Genomic DNA, 19,687 nt, shown 5'->3' with positions numbered 1-19,687 from the left:
TTGCTATTCCTGCTCCCCAAGACCATCATGCAGGGGTCCTGGGAACAGTTAATCTTGATCCAGGGAGAAACCATCGGTGGTGGGAATCCACTGGCCAGTGGCTGTGTTTAAAAGGGAGTCCCAGGCACTTTCCTGCATGTGTACGCCCTGCTCTTAGCTTCGTGGCGCAAAGGCAGCCTGGATTTTTCAGAATGATGTGCTGGAAAAGCTCAGGAGAAAGGGGAATGCTGCAAATGTAGGAAATTTTCCAGAGGCTTGGACCTGCAGGAGGTAGGGAGTACAGGTAGTGGTGGGAGCTGTTAGCTGAGGTTTGAGCTCGGAGCTGGTAGCGCGGCTCGCTGCGGGTGCTGCGGCTGCAGACCCGGCCCTGGGAGGGGGAGCTGCAGGGCCAGGCTCTTTCCGGGAGGTAACTAAAACCTGGCGGGGCAATTCTGTCTGTCCTCACCGCAGCTTTCAGCCTGAGGCTTAAAAAAAAAAAAAAAAAATCCCTCTTCTTTTCTGAGCCTTTAGCTGGGGTGATGCAGCATTCGGGGGGACCCCAGTGAGGCCTCAGTTTGAGGCTGCTCCGGAGCAGTCCTCGGCACAAGCCGGGCAGGAGCATTTGCAGTCGCATCTCTTATGGCATCGCTCCCCTGTTCCAGAGTGAAAAACAAGTATTTCCACTGGCTTTTCAGCATGCCAGACAGCAGACATTCACCAGAGACCTTGGAGAGGGTTAGAGAGGAGCGAGCAGCCACATGAAAGCGCTGGGAAACGTGCTCGCAGCCCCTTTGAGGGCTGTGCTCCTCTGGAGGCAGGGATCCCACCAGGAGCCTTCGCTCAGGGCTTTCACTTTACGGGGTGCAGCCAAGTCTCCCAAGAAGGGAAAGATTCAAAGATGCTGACAACTTGTTTAAGCCTCACGAGTCTTGTGGCGAATGGGATTATTCAAGCCAGGCTTGGGGAGGGAACAGTGTCCTCCCAGTAATGCTTAAAAAAAGCTTCAGGATCTGAAACCCAAGCTGGCCAAGGCACTCTGGCTTGTGCGCTGTGAACAGGAGCCAGCTAATTACTAGTTGCTGTTGCCTTTCTCCTTCTATTACTGTAACGAGGGGAGTTGAGCTTGGGTAGAGTTTGCTGACAATCCTGAATTAAGTCTGGAGAGTCCCAAGCAGAAGGAGCCCCTCGGAAGGGAGGGAAAAGTACCGTGTCTCGGGGTGTTTTCTTACAGTGGCATTTTCTGGGATAACACCAAGGAGAGCCGGGGAGGGGAAGGGCCCTGGATAAAGCGTCTTGGAAGTACAGAGTTGCTTATGAGGGCTTTAAAAGCGTTCGGAAGGGGAGCAAGAGACCAGATGAACTGGTGGCTGTGGGGTCTTCCCTGGGCTGAGCCCTCAGGGGTGTGCGGCGAGGCTCCGAGCCCCCCAGCCCTCCCTTTGAGCGGCTTCAGGGATGTTCAACCTCCAAACCTCGAGCTGAGGCCAGGGGAGAGCTTTCCTTTGCTCCCAGAGGTGAACCTCCCCAGCACAGGGCGGGGATGCTGCGGGGCTGTAGCGGTGCAGGCTTGGCCCTGGTGGGGGAAAACCTGCCAATAACAACCAAATAATAACAATACTGACATTCCTGAACAAATGAACTATCTCTGGTCTCTCTCAAAAATACATTTTCTTGAATTATATTTCCAGCTTGGCAAACAACACTGAATTTACTGACATGATTTTCCACGCAGTCATGCCACTAGGAAGGAAGGAAACAAGAAAAGAAAAAAGCTGAGAGAATTTTTTGTTTGTTTGTTTAAAAAATATCTTCAGTAAAAAGAACCAGTGCTCCTTCTTTCTCTTTTGAAAAGGAGAGAAAAAGGAGGGAAAGGGGTAAATAAATAGGAGACCAGGGGCTGTTCCAGGTCAGGAAAAGCAAAGACTAACGGTTTTCTGCAGCAGGGCTGAGCTGGGTGGCAGGACCCCGGCGGTGAGGGCAGGGGCTGCTGGCAGAAAGGTTTAAATTCTGGGTGCTGGGGCTCCAGCAAACGATCCCTCACGCCGAGCAAAACCTCATGGAAATCACAGCTCTTCCCCGTGACCTCTCCCATCGCGTGGGGAGCCCTGTCCGGCTGCGGCTCGGTGCCAAGCTGCTCCTGGCAGTGGGGGGGGGGTGGGTGGTTTCTCCCCACTGGTGGGGCAGGCAGGAGGCTTCGTTTTTGGGGGTCCCGGTGGCTGTGGGTTTCTGCAGGAGAGCAGATGGTACCTGCGGGCGTTTTCCCCGTCCCTGAGGTCTGTGAAGCGAGGGTGCAGGATGGGTTTGGGGTGACAAGCGTGTGGTGGCCCAGTGCTGCTGGGGGGGGGGAAGCAGCTGTGGGGTACCCCCCCCCCCCCTTTCAGCACATCCTCATGGCCCCCATATCCCTTCTGGCCCCTCCAGAGCCCCCTGTGCAGGTTTGGGGGGGGGGGGGGGGGGGGGGAGCTGTGGTTTCAGGGTCCAGCAGGAATACAAATGGGGACACCCCCAGCCCTGTGGGCCGCTTCAAAGAGACGGAGCGATGGAAACCTGACAAGTTTTTATATGTACAGAGACGCTCGTCAACCCCCCCCCCCACTCCCCTCGAGACCCCCAATCAAAGCCAACCAAAAAAAAAGCATTTAAAATAAAAAGTTAAAAAAAAAAAAAAAAAAACAAAAAACCAACCAAACAAAACCACAAAATAAACCACCAACCATCAACCTTCCCCCCCTCCCACCCCCCCCCCCTCAACCCCCCAAAACCCCCCCAACCCAGTCCCCAACTGGGAAACAGGGATGTGCCGTGTCCCTGGGTGTGGCGGGGAGGGGATAAAGTGACCTTTTCAAAACGGGGTGCGGGGTGGAGGCAGGGAGGGGGGGGAGCCAGGCCCCAGGCGCTCTCCCGCGCGCTCCCCCGGCTCGCTCCGGCCAGCGGCGGGGACGGGGCAGGGGTTCAGTAGTACGAGCCGGCCCGGGCCGTGCACCAGCCCCGGGGACAGTCCTGGAGGGCGGCCCAGAAACCGGGGTGACGGTTCGTAGGTAAAAAGCTAAAAACTTTAAGGGGAGCTGGCAGGGAGGGCGGCGGAGGGGAGGAGGCACCGAGGTTCCCCCCCCACTTTTACTCCAGCCACCACGTCCCCGCCGGTGTCCCCGCGGCCGGCGGGTGCCCTTAGGACTCCGAGGAGGAGCGGGAGACGCTCTGGAGCAGCGATTTGTATATGGCAGAGTTCAGGAAGCGAGGGTAGGAGTCTCTGTGCATGAGCGTGTAGATCTGGAGCTGCGCGTCGTCGAAGGTGTGCGAGGACGGCTCCTGCATCTTCCGGTTGATGACCTCCCGCACCCGCGAGTCCAGGCTCACCTGGGCGCCAAGGACAGAAAAAAGGTTGGCGGAGGGGGGGGGGCAGGGGGGGAGAGTTGAAGGACCCCTAAAAACAAACCTTCCCCCCTTCCCAGCCCTGGCACCCACCCCTGTGCAAGCACTGGCGGGCAATTGGGCGTCGACGTGGCACCGCCAGAGTGTTTTTGCAGCGGAGCCGGGGTGTTTCGGAGGGAGTTGCAGGGGGAGGTCGCCGGGTTCTCCCCGTCTCCCCTTGCTGGGCACAGGGAGGGGGGCTTGGGGTGCTCCCCCGCCCTGGGTGCCCCTACTCTGGCGATGTTGGGAGCTGGGATGAGGCATCTCCTCGGCCCGTTGGTGCCCTCCTGAGGTTTCGGCCCCGAAGCACAACCCAGCCCGTGGTCCCGCTGCCGGCCGAGTCCTTGGAGGGGCGGGGGGGGGGGGGGGGGGGGGGGGCGCAGCAGAGATACCCTCCCCACCGCCATCCACAAGCATGAAGCAAAGCCATTACCCTGCCAAACTCAACCCCAACCACCCGCCCCATCCCCAAATGGCTGCAGCGGCAGCCAGGACAGAACTCCCTTCCCCTAGAAACAACACCCCCCCCCCCCAAAAAGGAGCTCTGCGCTGTACCTCCTTGGGTGAGAGGATGGAGATGTAGTCCTCGTAGATCATCCTGGCCTTCTCATCGATGGTGTGCTTGTTGCACTCGTTTTTGAGCTCCTCGCACGCCAGCCAGAAGAGCATGTTCTCCTCGCTGTACTCAGTCCGCAAGAACTCCCGGAAGACGTTGCGACCCGCCGGGCTCTTCATCAGCTTGTCGAAGGACTGTGCCCAGCCCCGCACCTCCTCCAGCGTGGGTTTGGCGCTGCCGGGTCCCCGGCGAGGGAGGCAAAGGGACAACGTTACGGGCAGCCCAGGAGGGCTGCGGGCTCCCCGGCTCTGTCCCTCCCGGCACGGCCGTGCTCATCCCTGGTCCCAGCCTCGGCGGGGTGGACCGTGCCCAAAAGTGTCCCCCGTGCCCACGCCGAGGCCGTTCCCGCTCGGGCTCCCGTTATCACGGAGGCCTTTCGGAGGCCGCTCGTGGGCTCTGTCCCGGCTCTGCTGCAGCGTGGGTTTGGTTTCAGCTGAATTTTTCCAAGCTGAGAGGTATTTTGGGTGCTGGCTTTGCACGAAGCAAAAGCTCTGAGCCGCCCCGGCTGGGGAGAGACCAACATCGGTCCATCATCCCTGGCAGCTGGGGGTGGGAAGGAGGGAGGGAGGGAGGCTGCTCCCCAGCAAGGGCTCATTAGCAAGCAATCATTATCAGTGGCTAATTAGCACGTCTGACTCCTAACCCTGCTGTGCCAGGCACTGCGCTGAGCTCCCACGGCTGGGCTGTGTGTATGGGGTCACCCAGGGAGTGGGTGCTCGGTGCAGAGCATTCCCGGAGCGGGGTGCCTGCCGGTCCCACTCCCCCCCCCCGAGTGTAAAAACAGCGTGTCCTGCAGTACTTTCACACTGCTCCTGCCTCTGCTTCTTTTGCAGTGCTGAGCCCCCCGGGAACAGCCTGTCCCCTCCGCTCCCCAGGTCTCGAAGGTGCTCTGGGCAGCGGCTCTGAAGGGCAGGATGAGGCTCTGCCCTTGGGACGTGGCCTGAAAGCTGCTGAGACTCTTATGTGCCTCAGTTTCCCTTTGCAAGGGACCCAAGGACCGGAGGGCTGCAGCCCGTGACTCCGGGCTCCCTGTTTCTTGGTGGGAACTGGGGACACGTCGCTGGAAGCAGCACCAGGAACCTCCGAGTCCCAGTGCCCTGATCCTGCTCCCCGTGTGCGCACCAGCGGGCAGGGCGCGGGGCTGGGTGCCAGGCAGGGTGGAAAAGGGGGGGGGGGGGGGCCGTGCTATTCCCCCCCTCCATCCCCGCTGCCCCTGCACTCACCACGCTTCACAGTTTGGGATGGTCTCCAGTTTGGTCTCCCGGGACGCCCTCCACGCTCGCTCCCGGTCCTCGTTCCTAACGGGGAGACGGAAAGGTAGTCAGGGGCGTTGGGGGGATGCACCCAGACCCCCACCTTGACCCTCCCTCGACTGGCCCTGGCCACCGAATCTCCTCCACGGGCACCAACATCCCGCCACCCAGATCCTCCCCAGCACCCAGCCCGCCCCGGCAGCACCCTGGTTCCCTTGTGCAATTTTGCCGTCATGGTGCGAGGGTGTTCCCTGCGCTCGGGCACGGCCCCGGCCCCGCTCCACCGCCCGGGCTGAGCCGCTGCCGGAGCGGCCGCAGTGCCGGCTGAGCCCACGGCAAAGCTGTTGTGAACCACCACGAATAAACACCAATAAATAAAACGGGGGGGGAGGCTGCAGGGCCCGGGGTTGTGGCCGTCGGGGCTCAGCACCGCGGTGTGCTCAGCCCCCCCCTGCCCCCGGTTAGCACCGTCTCCAGCCGGTGACAGCCCTCAGCTCGCCCACAGTCAATGGAGAAACGCAAAAGGCCAGATCCTGCACCCCCCGGGTCACCCAGCACCGGTCCAGCCTAGAGGCTGAGCGTGGGATGGAGGTGCTGGGGCTCAGGGGTGCTGGTGTTTCCCCTCGCCCCCGGGGGGCAGGGGGGTAAAGGGAGAGCAGCCTCCCGCCGACTTCCCTCGGGCCCTCGAATTTCGGCACCCGGCGCCGACCGCAGCGCTTCCTGCTTGCGACACCGTTCCCTCGCTGCTCGCGCAAGATTAAATGTGCAAACTTCTCCCCCCCCCCCCCCCCGGCGGCGTGGGCGGCTGGGGTGGGCGAAGCTGAGGGCACATCCCTGCCCACGCCACCCCCAGGGCTCCCTGCCCCGCACGTCTCAGCCCCAAAACGGTTGGCACCCGATCACTGCTTGTTCCGCGAGGGATTTCTGTCCCGTCTCTGCTCACGGGCTCTTGCAAGGAGGGACACACAGAAGTGTCACCCTCCCCGTGGCCGAACACCACCGAGATCGGGGCAGCATCCCGAAGGGAGGTGTTTGGGGCAGGCTGGGAGGGGAGCTGCTCGTCGCCCTCGCTGCCTCGCAAACGTGAGGAAACGAGACGGGACGAGGCGAGGTGGGGTCCCAAGGACACCCCCGGGGGGTTTGCACCAGGCGTCCGTGCTGGGGATGCGCCCGGGGGGGTTTGCACAGGGTCAGCTCCGGGGTTTGTTGCTCCTTCAAGCTCAGTGCTGGCAGCAAAGTTGCAAAAACCAAAGTTGCTGCAAAGCCCAAAGCCGTCAGCAATCTCAGAGCGGGGCTGACGCTGAGGATGGAGGAGACGGGCTCTCCAAAATCTGGACTATCCCGACAATAAAGAGCTGGGGATCCTTGGAGAGGAGGGGAGATGCAGCCGGAGACAAGCGGCTGGTTATGTCCTTGGCTTTGGGCAGCACTGGGAGGGCAGGGCCGGACTCTGCACCCGCTGCTCCAAGGCAGAGCTGCCTGGGAGGGCTCCCACCCGCCTCGAGAAGGCAGCCGTGACGCTGGGCAGGCAAACCCAGCTCTCCCCCTGCCCTGCCCTGCCTGAAACACGCAGCAAAATCCTCCTGCCCACGTCGTGCTGCACCCGGGGGTCCCGCTGCCCCTGCCCGGGCGCAGCCGGGCGCCTGGAGGGGGGCACAAGTTGGGGACAATCCAGCCCAGGAGAGCCGTTAGTACAGCACCAGCGTGGGGGGTGCCCCCCGGTGCCGCTTTTTGCTTTAGGTATTTTAAGATTTGGCTGACGGGCCGGGGTCCTGGCGCGCCGAGGCTCGGGCTCAGCAGGGTCCACGTGCGGGCGAGCAACACGCCACGGCACCGCTGCTGCCCAGCTTCCCTAAAACCCGGGTGCTCGGTGCTGCAGGAAGCCCGGAGCGACGCGGGGGCGACCCCTCGCATCTCCCCAGCTTGCGGGGACCCTTGACTATCGGGCGGTGAGGTTGGGTTGGGGGTGAGGCTCGCCGGTGGGAGGTACCATGAGCAACTGCAGCAGCAGCACCAGCAGAAGCAGCAGGCGTTGGGGCGGTGGTTGCTGGCGGGTTGCAGCGTTGTCGGAGAAGTCTCATGCCGGGACATCGGAAGGGGTGTCTCTGCGGACGCGGGTCCTGCGTACTGGGAGGCAGGAGGGCAGGGAGCGGGTGAGCGACCTGCCCCTGGTTATCTCCCCCCCCCCCCCCAGCTCCCCGCCGTGCAGCGACTCGCTGTGATGGCGGTTTGGCTCCCGCTTGCCATCCCGACCACACCTCACCTGCGTCCCAGCCTCATACACGGTGGACGGGGTTGGGTCGTGCTCCGGGGGCTCTTCTGCTGCTCTCCGCTCCCCCCAGCCCGCGGGCGAGCCGTGCCGCCGAGACCCCCCGGCTAACGTCCCTGCCGCCTCCTGGATGGAGCCTGGGGGAAGGAGAGGAGTAGCACCACGTTACCTTTGCAGGGGGAACCCCCCCCTCCAGCTTCGAGCAGCTCCCAGGGGGGGTGTAGGGGGGGCTGCTCCACACCAGGGAATGCCCTTTGCAGGCAGCAAGCCGGGGCATGGCAGGCAGACAGAAAGCGTGCAAGAAAAGGAAGTGAGAAGGAAAGGAGGAGGGGAAACACGGCGGCAGACATTCTGCCAGCCCCACGCTTCGCCCAGGACCCCCCCCCTTCCACGCTTTGGCAGTGCTGCTGAGCACCACAGGCAGCAGCGGGGCTGGGCAGGGTGTGGGGCTCAGCACCAGCCCCGTGCACCCCTGGCCGTCCCCCGTGCGGTGGGGAAGCGTGGCTGGACCCCGCGGGGTGTGTTTGGGCAGGGGATGGGGAAGTCGGAGCCGTTCCATGGCATCATGTGAGTGGAAGGAAATGGGGGTGTGTGTGTGGGGGGGGGGAGTTTTCACAGCTCCCGGCACTAAACCAAATCTTGCCTTGTGCCAAGTGGTGGTTGAGTCCAGCGCTTGGCCCCGCTGTGCCCGCTGGCCTCCCTGTCCCTGCCTGTCCCTGCCTGCACCACCAGCCCAGCCCGGGGCAGGGATGCTCCTGGGCAGGATGGGTGCTGGGGCTCAGCGCCCAGATCCACGCGGGGGGGTGGGAAGGATGTGGTCACGGCTGGCTCTGCCTCCCTGTGCCCCGCCGAGGGCGGCGGGCGGCAATCACGGTCCTTCCTCTGCCAGAAGGAGCGGGGGGCAGCGGGCAGGGAGAGCCCCCCGGCCGCCCCAGCATCCCTGTCACGAGCTGCCTCAGGTCTCATCACTTCGGATCCGAGTCCCGTGCGGACTCAGTGAGGGGGACAGAGCCAGGGACAGGGTTGTCCCAGAGCCCCCCCCAGCACAGCCATCACCCACGAACTCCCCGCTTGGGCCCTTACAAACCCTCCCGCTGGCTCCCATCGCTCCCGCAGGAACAAAAAAGGAGAGAGTCTGCGTTTCGCTCCCAATTGTCCCTATTTATAGCCCCGAGCGCTGGCAGGATGGCCGTGACCTTGCCACCCGGCTCCCCCTCGCACCGCGCTGCCCTCGGGTCCATTTAACCCCCCTGCTTTTTTCCCTTTCCTTTCCACCCCCCCTAGCCCCACCGTCTTCCACTCCCACTGCCCGCTCCTCCCCCTGCCCACCCACGGCGACAGCCCACTGCCGAGCCCACTCTCCCCACGGTGCCACGGCCACGCTGCCGTGCCCAGGCTGTGGCACTAATTACACCGCGTGGTGACGAGGCCGTGGGAACGGGGCGAGCAAGAAGGCTGGGAAAACCCTGCTTGCACCCAGCCCGCCCCAAAGCAAAAGCAGCACCACCACCCCCCACCACCCCCCCCCCACACCCACCCCCCCAGCTCTGCTGCGGCCCTGGGGTGCGAAGCAGGCGGATGGGGGGTGGCCGGGGGACGGGGACGCGGGGCCAGCGCGTGGCATTGCTCCACGGGGACTCCCAGGCACTTCGCTTCTGCAGCTGGTGCTTGACCTTGGCCAGAGCAGATCCGCAAGCCAAAACACCCCGGAGGGGCAGCGGGATGGAACGGCGTCCCCCCAGCATGGAGCATCCCCCTCCCCACGCCCAGCACCCGGCCAGGAGGCAGGATCCGTTCGCCGCCCAGCCTGGGTGCTGTGACACCCGCTCTCGGGACACCTCGGCTGCGCGTGCTGCGCCGAGGGGGACCGGGAGGAGAAGGGAGGTGTGGGGCTGCAAAGGCCCATGGCGCCGCAAGGCAATGCCGTCACGTTCTGGATTTGCAAGGCCGGTTTCCCAGCCCCGTGAACCCCCTTCACAGCCCTGTAGCACCCCGTTTCCAGCTGCCCAGGGGCCGGGCACCGCTGCGGGGCTGGCGGATAAGGAAGTCCCGGCCTGTGAGCGCCGGAGGGAAGGTGAGGGCACACGCGCGAGGCTGCGAAAAGAGGAAGGGTGACAAAAAGGGGACGTTTCCCCAGGAAAGAGAAGAGACACCCCAAAAGCCGCCCTCGCCCAGACGCCGTGAGCTCTCCGAGCCCCCTTCCACACCCCCCACACTCCCCCCCCGTGAGCTTTTGCCATCGCTGCCCGGTGGCTGCAGCACCCGGCCTGGGTGTCCCCGTGTGCTCACGCGCCCGTGACGTCCCCACCGAGCCTGGCACTGCCTCGTCCTCTCCCGAAATGAAGAGGGGACCCTCCGCGCAACCGGACAAGACGAGCACTGCCCAAAATTGCTTTCGAAAGGGAAACGTCCCCTTTCACCAAGCTGCTCCTTGCTGGGGCGGGGGGTCCTACGCAGCTACACGGTGCCCGGCTCACCCCGGGCAAAGCAGTCTCCAAAATCACCCCGTGCCAGCTGGAGCCGCGGCATTGGGGTGCCCATGTGGGCTAAAACCAAGGTGATGGCAAACGCTGGCTGCGGGAATGACACCCCTCCACCGCACCCCACTTTCCCCGAGCGCCGTGGCCGGGGGATGATGCCCTGGGCAGTGCGGCATCCCCCCCTCCGGCCACCCCCATTTCTGCAAAGTGGGGTACAAACCAGCACCCACCCCGGCGCGGGGGCACCCTGGGCACAGCCTGCACCCAGCCCGCGGCGTGCCCGCCCGACCCTGTGTTATTGCTGGCAGGGGGACCCTGGGGAAGGGGGGGGACGGGGGGGAGCTGGTGGCGTGTCCATACCTGCAGCCTGGCCATCGCACGGCGGCGGGTGCCAGCCAGGGTGACCCCGGCCAGCTCAAGGGGAGCTTGGCATCGCCAGGACCGCCGGGTCTGAGGGCAGGGAGATGGGAGAGAAAAAGAAGAGAGAAAGAGAAAAGAAAAGCGGCCGAACACATCCTCTCACAGGAAAGGGAGTGGTAAGGGAAGTGGCAAACTCAACCGAAGAGTTCAGACCTTTTTTGGGAAAGCCCCGGCAGGGCCTGGCTGCTCTCCTCACCGCTCCGCCGTGGGGCCGGCCGCCCCGACGGGGCAGGAATGGGGCAGAGCGGGGTCCCGCCGGCGGCTGGGCCAGGTCACCCTCCGGCTTCCCCACGCCCGGCCGGAGCCGGCGGCTGCCGCGGGCACGAGGGCAACCGAGCCGGAGCTCCCCGGCCAGCACCGGCACCGACATCTCGGAGACAGCCCGGGCACGCCGGCGCGGGAACAACCCCCCGGCCAAGGAATTAGCTTTGCCGAGGGGTGCCGGGCAGGATGTGTCCCCGGGGGGGGGCACGGCTGGGTGCTGGCACCCGGCTGAAGCCACTTCGAAGGGACGGTGCTCTCCATCACGCTGCGCCCCGGGCGTCCCCGGGGCTCCGGGCACTGCCCGTGGGGCGAGGATGAAGGCAGCGTGGGACGGGGGCCCGTGCCCGGGGGTGGGCTGAGTCAGAGCCCCCCGTGGTGTCGTGTGTGTGTGTGTGTGTGTGTGTGTGTGTGTGTGTGTCCCAGCATCACCGGCCCTGCGACACCGGGATGTGCCAGCCTGCCTGCCGCGCAAAGCCAAGTCCCTCAGCCAAGAGTGACTCACAAAGTTGTTTGGTTTCATTTTTTTTTTTTCCCCTCTACAAAAAAAAAAAAAAAACAAAAAACAACAAAAACCCCAACAACCTAAGAGAGAGAGAGAGAAAGAGAGAAATCAGACACTCAACCTCCGTTTCCTTGATTAAATTTGCCCCCGGCACCGTTGCGGGCGGAGGGGGCTCTGGCCCCAGCACCACACCAGTGACCGAAACTGGTTTGTGGTCCCTGCTGGCAGCTGTCCCCTCGCTCGCGTGGGCTCGCCGCAGGTGGAAAAGGGGAGAAAAAAGGGTGAACGAGGGAGCGGGGGATGCTGGCACCCCCTGCACCCTCCCCCAGGGCCGGGGGGCTGGGCCAGGCCCCCAGCCATGGCACGTGCCCGCTATCAGCCCGGCCCAGTGCCCTGTTCAGCACAGCCCCATCCCTCGCACGCCGAGCCGTTACCTCCTCTCTTCCTCACACCCCGGCACCCAAAATTCACCGCCATCCCCAACCCCACCCCATCCGGATGGAAAAAAAAAAAAAAAAAAAAACACATCACCCCAAAATCACCCTCTGCTTCAGCAGCTCCTTTTCCTGCCGGCTCCCACCCCACCACCACTGCTGTCCTCACCCGTGTCCTGCACCACTATTTCTCTGGTCACTTGAACCTCATTTATTTTCCTGATGTTTTTTTTTTTTTCCAGGATTCTCTTTGCCGCTGCCGGGCAGGGCCAGCTCTGAGAGTACCCAGCACCCCCACCCCGCACCAAGGTTATTTTTATTCTCCAGCCACGGTACCAGCTCGCCGCCCCAGGAGGGACCTTCCCTTTGTATTTTACGGGTCAAAAAGCGGGAGGGTGATGCTCAAACCACCCCCCCCCCCCCCCCCCCCCCAGCCCTGGTGCCAGCACGGCACAGCCCCTGCCACGCACCAGCAATGCCTTGGTGGGGAGCAGCGCCGGATCCGGCCCCTCTCCACGCCTCGGAGGAGCTGCAAAACGCCCATCACCCGCCAGACCGGCCACGCTGGATGAGTGCAGGCTGAGCTCCCGCCGCTCCTGGCTTCTCCAGTGTCTAATAAGGGTTCAGCCCAGCCTGCGGCTTCCCCGCCCTCCTCCCTGCCTTTCTCCCAGGAGGAACCCAGCACCTCTGACCTTTGCCAAATTCGACCGAAACCGGCCACCGACTGCAACCCGCCGCGGGCCAGCCCTGCAGGCAGCCCGGGTGGGTGATTGGGGGGGGCTGGCACGCCCCCCCCCCGGACCCCCCCTTTGCTGGGGTTACCCCGTGGGCAGGCGCTGCCGCTGAGCCCCACAGCTGCCGCCCGCCCCCGCAGCCTGCCCCAGCCACCTGCCAGCGGCACAGGAAGTTTTAGGAGATATTTTTAGAGCCGGCTTTCCCCCCCTCCTCCCTCCACATAACCCCTCCTCCCTCCTCCTTTAACCATCTATTAGAAAAAGACTAAAGAGGTGAGGCTCGAGCCCCCCAACCCCGCGGGGATGGGGCTGGGCTGACCCCAGTGCTACCAGCACGGGGTGGCCAGCGGTCCACGCGTGGCCGATAACGCCGGCAGACGTGCCCACGCGCGTGGCGGAGGCGGGCGGCTGCCTTTGGGGGAGCTTCTCCGCCCGGCAGTGATTTTTTCTGCCATCCCCTGAGACTGGAAAGGCAGGTCCTGGCGATGGGAACACGGGAGATGCTGCAGCATGTCCCAACACCTTCCCCGGTCCTTCGCACCGCGAGGGCCGACAGCCCTTCGGGCACCCCTCCTGCCAGGATGAGGATGATGCCAGAGTCCTCCGGATCAGCCAGCTCTGCTCCCTGCCCCTCTCCTCGCCTGTAGCCGGGGTGTATTTCTGCACCAAGCATCCTCTGAGCCAAACCCCACCGCGAGCCCTCCCGAAAGGACCACAAGAACCCCTCCAGCACCCACTGGGAAGAGGCGAGCGGATCCACGGCCGAGACAGCCACCGTGGGCTGCCGGGCGGCACGGCGGGCGCAGCGCTGCCGGCACCCACCCCTCCGGCCCCGGCTCTTGCACTGAAACAGAGTTAATTATTTCGTAGCATAAAAATAGCACCCGCGACAACCAGCTAAGGGATTTAATAAGGCAAGCCCTGCCAATTATGTTTCTATTAACGGAGGTATCGCGGCATTGTTAAAGCAGACTCCTATTAAGCGTTTGGTAATGATCCATGCGAAAGGAGAAGAAAGATCACAGTAATCAATACTCAGCAGGGGCTAAACTGTACGGATGGAGCCCGGCAGTTGATGGGAGGGGAAGGGAAGAGGAAAAGAAGGGATATGGCATCAGCGTGGCCAGAGTGAGACCCGAGTTGGGTGCTCCTCGCCCCCGGGGTGCTGCCAACCCAGGACCCACCCATCCCCATCCCCGTGCGGGCAGCACCGTGTCCCCCCAGGGACATTAGTGGTAATTTGAGGGGTAGGGATGCTAGGAGGACAGAGGATAAGGAGATGGGGAATTGCTCCTTCCGAGGAAAGGAGGAACCAGAGAATCAACCCTGGGTGGGGATGAAAAGGAGGGACCCTGCGTCACGGGGATCAAAGGGGTGGCTCACCACGGCTCCGAGCGCTCCCCGACGCAGCCGATGGGTGATTTTCTCCCCAGCCCCGGCACGAGACCAAACCCCGCCGGCTGCATCCGGAGACCCGCGCCAGCACCGGAGCCGCCGGCCGGGCACGGGGAGGAGGTCTGGGAGCCGGCACGGGCGGGAGGTGGGTCCGGCCACGCCGAGGACAGGTCTGGCCCTGCTCTCCAGTCACGCTCCCTGCCCGAAACGCGGCCCCGCGCAGCATTGATGTGGGCAGGGCAGGGCTGAGCCCGGCAGCCGGCTCAACCAGCGGGTGGGACTGGCTGGGCTGGGGCTCCACCAGCACGATGGCTGGGGATAAGGGGGGAGCATCCCCCCAACGCTCTACCCTGGGGACATTCGCTCGCAGAGGTTTATTCCCCCCGGGGGAGCCGCGGGCCCCGCTGCCTGCATGCTGCCAGCCCTGATGGATGCCTTTTGGGGTCCGGCATCAGGTAGATGTCACACCTCACCGGTGAGCACCCAGGGCTGGGATGTCCCCGTGGCCACGGCTCCAGTGCCACTGCACGTCCCAGGACCAGAGCTTGCAGAGCCGAGCTTTTGCTTGTACCAGTAAGAAAGCTTCCTCCCACACCAGACTTTGGTCCTACGTTAAAACAGCGAAGGACTGAGGAAGGAGTCCCCCAGGACTTACAGATCATTCACAGACTTAAATACCCAGGGCAAGGGAGATTTGGTGACCCGACGCCCTGTCCCAGCTCCGGAGCATCCCAAGGGACATACGTGATCCCCGTTCTGCGGTCACAGCAGCCTCACTGGCACCGTGATGCTCTGCCCTGCCCCAGCCGTGACAAGCAACGGGGAGCTCTGCGAGCAACTCGTGTCCGGCGAGACCGGCCGCGCCACTTATTTAAAACCCAACCAAAGGGGAAGAAAGACAGCGGGGGGTTCGGCTCAGCCATCCCCGGGGAGGAGCTGGCAGCGTGGGGAGGAAGGAAGCGCTGTCACCCTGCGTGGCCCCTCTGCTACCGAGGTGGCCTCTGGCCCCCGGGGCAGTGTCAGCCAGCCGCAGCATCCCGCTCCTGCTGCAGACAGCCGGGGCAGCAGGAGCCCGGCCACGGGTGGACGCCCATCGCAGGCGTTCTGGGCTCAGACGGCGGTCGCGGATCTCAGGGAGATCCCCAACGTGACAGGCCACGGCGATGCCCTGCGCCGAGCCCCCGGGATGCCGCGGGGCTTGGCTGTACCATGGGAGGACACAGGAGCTCGCCTGCCACCGCTGCCACAGCAACACATCTCCCCGGCCTCAAATCCCCTTTGCGAGCTCCCTCCTCGTGGTGAAACCCACGCCAGACTCGCAGGCAGCATCCTTCCTTTGGTTTTTCTTGTTTTTCAAGGCTAGCTTGAAGCTTTCCCTTCCTTTTCCGGGGTTCCTGCCTGCTAATGCCAATATGTACCTGTTTGCTCTTCTCCTGCCCTTTGCACTGAAACGCTGCTTGGGCATTTGCCTTCTGTCAGAGGTAACTTAAGCCCCGGCTGGGTTCATGCCTGCAGGAGGGGGAGCAATCAGAAAATCCAAACCCTTAACCCCAAACCCCCTTGTTGGCTCCCTGACCCGCTCTGTACCAAACCAGCTGTAAATCCAGCTGTGGGAGCGAGCTGCCAGTGCACCCACAGCCTGTCCCCCCTGCACCCAGAGTCACGGCCACGTGCGGGGACGTCGGGGGCTCCGCTCCCCCTGTGCCCGTCCCGTTGCTGCTCCGGAGCCTCCGCGGTGTTTCTGCCTCTGGAGCAGGCAGGTGCTGACAAGCAAAGTCCGGAGCGTGGCAAAGCTGGGCCCTCAAACCCAGTGGATCTTCACAGTCTGAGCAAAGAGCCCTCAAAAGGTCAACTGAGGCTGTTCCCAAGCGGTTAGAGAACTGGAAGGGCGGCTTGTTATAAAACTCTACCATACGTTCTCCCGCTGTCAGGAAACCCCCTTTTTTCCATGTCTAAGATGAATGTTAAAGCTGAACCCCAAAGGACTTTGTTGTTGTTTTCATTGCTGTTGCTGCTCCACCCTCCCCCCGGTTAAATCCCTGCTTCCCCAAAATGGCCAAAGGCAGGAGGTTTGGCAGGATGGGTGAGCGGCAGAGCGCTCCCCACCTCTCCCAGTAAACTCATCCGGGACGGTTGAGCTCCCACGGACCCGGAGTAGTCGATGGGGTGGGCTGGGGCATCACCCTCCGTGCCCATCCCAGGGGCCAGGGAGGGGGGAAGTCACAGGCAGGAGGTCTCGGTCACCAGTCCCCCGCCCTGAAGAAGGAACCCAGTGGATTTCCAGCCAAAAATAATAGAAATAAAATAATTCTTCATGCTCCCAGAGAGCGCTTTCGCAGAAGGGTCAAGGGTCGGTCAAAACTCAGGGGTTGCTGCCTTGTTTTACACAGTGCCCTGCCTCCAGAAAGAGCCAGGATTTTGCCTTCGCTATAGGTTCACCCCCAAAGCCACCGGTTCCCGCGTCCCCAGGTCCCACACAGCACCCAGCCGGGCTGCGGGGGGGTTGCGTGGGGGGCTCCCCCCACGGCTCGCGGAGCGGCCCGGCCACAGCTCACCCCCAGCGAGGCACCGAGCCGGCGGCTCCTGCAGAGCATGGGCGGCCGGATTGAAAGCGTCTGATCCCTGCGACAAGTCACGGGTGTCCTGCACCTCGTGGGCGCGCCGGGGGGGGGGGGTGGAGTGGGGGGGGGAACCCGGCCCGAGGCGTTATTTGCCGCTCAACGCCGCCGTGGCGATAAGGATTCGGGACTTTCTGCAGGTCACCCTGCCTGTGCTGCACGGGGTGACCCGTGGCGAAGCGGCCGGAGGTGGTGGTGGGGGGGGGGGGGGGGGGGATGAAAAAAACGGGCTGGTTGAGCCCAGGATGGATAGAAACGAGCTGGAGGAGGCTCCTTGTGGCGCCGGGTGCAGGACGGTGTGAAAAGGGAGACGCTCGCGGCGCTGGGCGCCCGTTCCCTGAGCCGGCAGGAGCAAGGGGCGGTGATGGGCACCCCAGAGCAGCTTCCCAGCCTGCGACGGGGGTTGCTGGAGTCCCTGCGAGTTCGGTTTCTTCCCCTCTTCCACCACAGAAGATGTCAGAGACTCTTCCTCCACCCTGTCCTCCCCAGGGGTGAAAAACCATGTTGTAACAACACCGGGGGGGGACGAAAATAACCGGTGATAACGTCCGGTATCTTTTCTCCCACCCCCCAATTTAAGAGGTAGCTACGAAATAATGTATATAAACAACAGGCTTCAGATCCACCCCCCTCCGAGGAGCTTTTGTAATGGAAATGCAGAGAGAGATGTGCAGAGACAAATAAGGAACTGAGTAATAGGAAGTCTGGGCGAAGGCGGTGGGCACCGGCGCACCCGGAAGCCGCTGTTATCCCAGGCAAGAGCCCGACGTGCCAAACCCCGAGCGCGTGGTGCGGCGGCACGAAGGCGGCGATGCCTGACGGCCTGCTCTGCTTTTGGGGTGCTGAGGCACGGCCGGGTGCTTGGAGCAAGAAATCAGCCCGAGGAGCGGGAGGAGCTGGAAGGGAAAAGGCAAGGCACCCCCGCGGGATGGCTCAGGAGAGGCGCTGGCACCGAGCGTGGCTCTTAGGTCCTCCGGAGCTGACTTTGCAAAATCATTTTATCCAGAGGGTAAAAATTTGGGAAAAAAAAAAAAAAAAAAAAAAGAAAGAAAGAAAAAAAAAAAAAGAGGAAAATCCACGGTAGCTTGAGCTCGTGTTCTGCAAAGGTCGAGGAGCGACACAGCGGCTGCTTTGCCGCTCTGGACCTGTTGCTCACAGGGAAGAGCCCTGAGTGCTGAGCTCACCCACCCCCTTTGCATGAGCCCAGTGGAAACCCAAGGTGCTGTAGCCCAAGTCCACCCTAAAAGCAAGACTACAACCAAAGACGGGCGAGGATGCACGTCAGGAGGTGGCTGAGATGTGCTGCTCCTGCACCTCGGGCAGACTCAGCATTAATTACTCTGCCAAGGTACTTTTCTCCCTTACCCTCCCTCGGTTTTGAGTTGCATTATCTGATTATCTGTCTTTGGTTCCTTCTTTTTTTTTAAGAAGAGTATCAAAATGGGCACCCGCACCCTGATTGAGATATATTCATGTCACTAAAGTCCTGCTTCTCCACTATAATCTTATGAGGTGGAGTTTGTTTAATTGCTGAAGAACACGACTGTATTTTGATTAGCGGCTTGAGTCATTTGTGGGGAAGGGCTGACGCGGAGGAGCTAAAATCCTTGTAGGGAAATCTGATGTGGCGCTCTCCCTTGGGAGAGATTCTGAAATATGTACCCACTGGGGCGACCCGTTTTCCCAAAGAAAACGATATCCACCAGGCCAGCAAACACCGCGGGCTCCGCTCATCCAGCACGACATGGGACGAGCGTCTCTATCGACGGGGCTGGTGGAGACACATCCAGAGGGGAATGAACTCCCCTCGCAGCAGGGAAATCCCTCCCACTCACTTAACACTTTTTGTTTGGTTTCTTAAATAAGGCCATGGATCTGCGCCAGAGCAGCCTCATGGAAGCGGCGGGGAGAGGGAGCTTCCCAGGGGGGGAACCTCCCCGTGCCCAGAGCCGCGCCGCGATGCACGCGCGGAGCCTGGCCCTCTCCATCCCTCGGCCGTGGGGACGCGGCGCCGAGAGGCAGCATCCCACGATGCTGCCCACGCGATGGGCTGGTGCTGGGTGACGGTGGGATGTCGCGTCCCTACGGTCCCCGATACCACCGAGCCAGGTCCCTCCACCCAACCCTTCGGCCGTGCCGCTGCTGGAGGAGCCGGTGGGGTCCCGGAGCCCGCGGGTGCCGTGACCTCAGCCAACCTCCCCCAGCCCCAGCTCTCCCCCTTGTCCCCACCGGCCGGGTCAGGGGTCCCGATCGCTGCTGCTCCCCGCGACGAGGCACGGCGCCCCTCTGCAGCAGGGGCACGGGGACCCGCACGGGGACGGAGCCTGCCTGGCCGAGCCGGTGCGTGGATGCTCCAGCATCACCCTGGCACCCACCTGTGGGTGCAGGGAAGGCCCAGGGCAGCCCTGGGTGGGGGAGGCCGCCGTGGAGAGGCGGGGGGGGGGGGGGGATCCTCCTTGCAAGCTCCCCCCCCTGGGCTGGGCAAGCCCCGGGTACCGCCAGCCCTGCGGCTGGAGGGTTCTCCCCTCCTTCCCCCTCCATCCTCCTCCTCCTCCTCCTCCTCCTTCTCCTCCTCGCAGGAGCCCTGCCCTCCCCCGGGGGGATGCGGCGGGGAGGGCCCCCCCCTCCCTGCTCGGTGCTCGGGGTCGCCCCCCCCGACCCCACCGGCCGGTTCCCCACGGAGCATCCCTCAACCGCTCCCCCCACACCCCCCCACACACCCCCAGCCCTCGCACATGGGGCTGCTGACAAGCAGCAGCCAGACACACGGACGCACAGACAGACAACCCGACCTCTCCATCAGCCCCGGCGCTCCCGCGGTGCTCGCTCCGTGTCCGGCGGGGGGGTTGGGGGGGGGGGGGGCGTGGAAAAAGGAGGATGAACGGGGCGGGGGGCGCATGCAGAGGGGAGCGTGAAAAGGCGGAGGGGGGGGTGGGGTGGGGTACCGTGGAAAGCGGGATTCGCCCCGCGGGGTGTGTGTGTGTGGGGGGGGTGGTTGGGCTGGGCATAGAGCGAGGGAGGGGGCGATGGGCCCGTGTGTGTGTGTCACACCCCACACCCCCCCCCCACGCCCCCCCGCCACCGCAACCCCGCCGCATCCCACGGGTGGCCGCGGTCCCGGGGGTACTCACGGGCCGGGCATCCGCGCAGAGCCGTCCGGTGCCCCGGTGTGCGTGTGCGTGCGTGTGTGCGTGTGTGTGTGTCCCGTTCCCCCCCCAACCCCCCCCCCCCCCCCCCCAACCCCTCCGGTTCTGCGCTGCCTCCGGGCTCGGCACCGGAGGGCTCGGGAGAGGCAGCGGGAGCGGAGCGGAGCGG

At 63.5% G+C, this 19,687-nt stretch overlaps 1 protein-coding gene across 3 annotated transcripts; it reads right to left on the bottom strand.

Annotated features, from left to right (window-relative positions):
• Nucleotides 1–2,719: 2,719 nt before the first annotated feature.
• Nucleotides 2,720–19,573, bottom strand: RGS19 (regulator of G protein signaling 19). Of its 3 annotated transcripts, none has more exons than XM_042801274.1 (6): nucleotides 19,504–19,573; nucleotides 7,520–7,662; nucleotides 7,247–7,383; nucleotides 5,227–5,301; nucleotides 3,943–4,177; nucleotides 2,720–3,333 (listed from the first exon to the last, which is right to left on the bottom strand). In XM_042801274.1, exons 3-6 carry the CDS (start codon nucleotides 7,345–7,347, stop codon nucleotides 3,145–3,147), a joined length of 600 nt encoding a protein of 199 aa, XP_042657208.1. In that variant the 5' UTR covers nucleotides 7,348–7,383; nucleotides 7,520–7,662; nucleotides 19,504–19,573; the 3' UTR covers nucleotides 2,720–3,144. The 3 variants fall into 3 exon arrangements, with proteins under 3 accessions (XP_042657208.1, XP_042657206.1, XP_042657207.1); XM_042801272.1 differs by lacking the exon at nucleotides 19,504–19,573 and adding an exon at nucleotides 13,743–13,995; XM_042801273.1 differs by lacking the exon at nucleotides 19,504–19,573 and adding an exon at nucleotides 12,096–12,329.
• Between the last annotated feature and the right edge of the window lie 114 nt (nucleotides 19,574–19,687).

This window comes from Tyto alba, unplaced genomic scaffold, assembly GCF_018691265.1.
Source record: "Tyto alba isolate M040663 unplaced genomic scaffold, T.alba_DEE_v4.0 Super-Scaffold_33, whole genome shotgun sequence".
NCBI classification, from domain to species: domain Eukaryota; kingdom Metazoa; phylum Chordata; class Aves; order Strigiformes; family Tytonidae; genus Tyto; species Tyto alba.
This window is presented reverse-complemented; position numbering and strand designations above follow the sequence as displayed.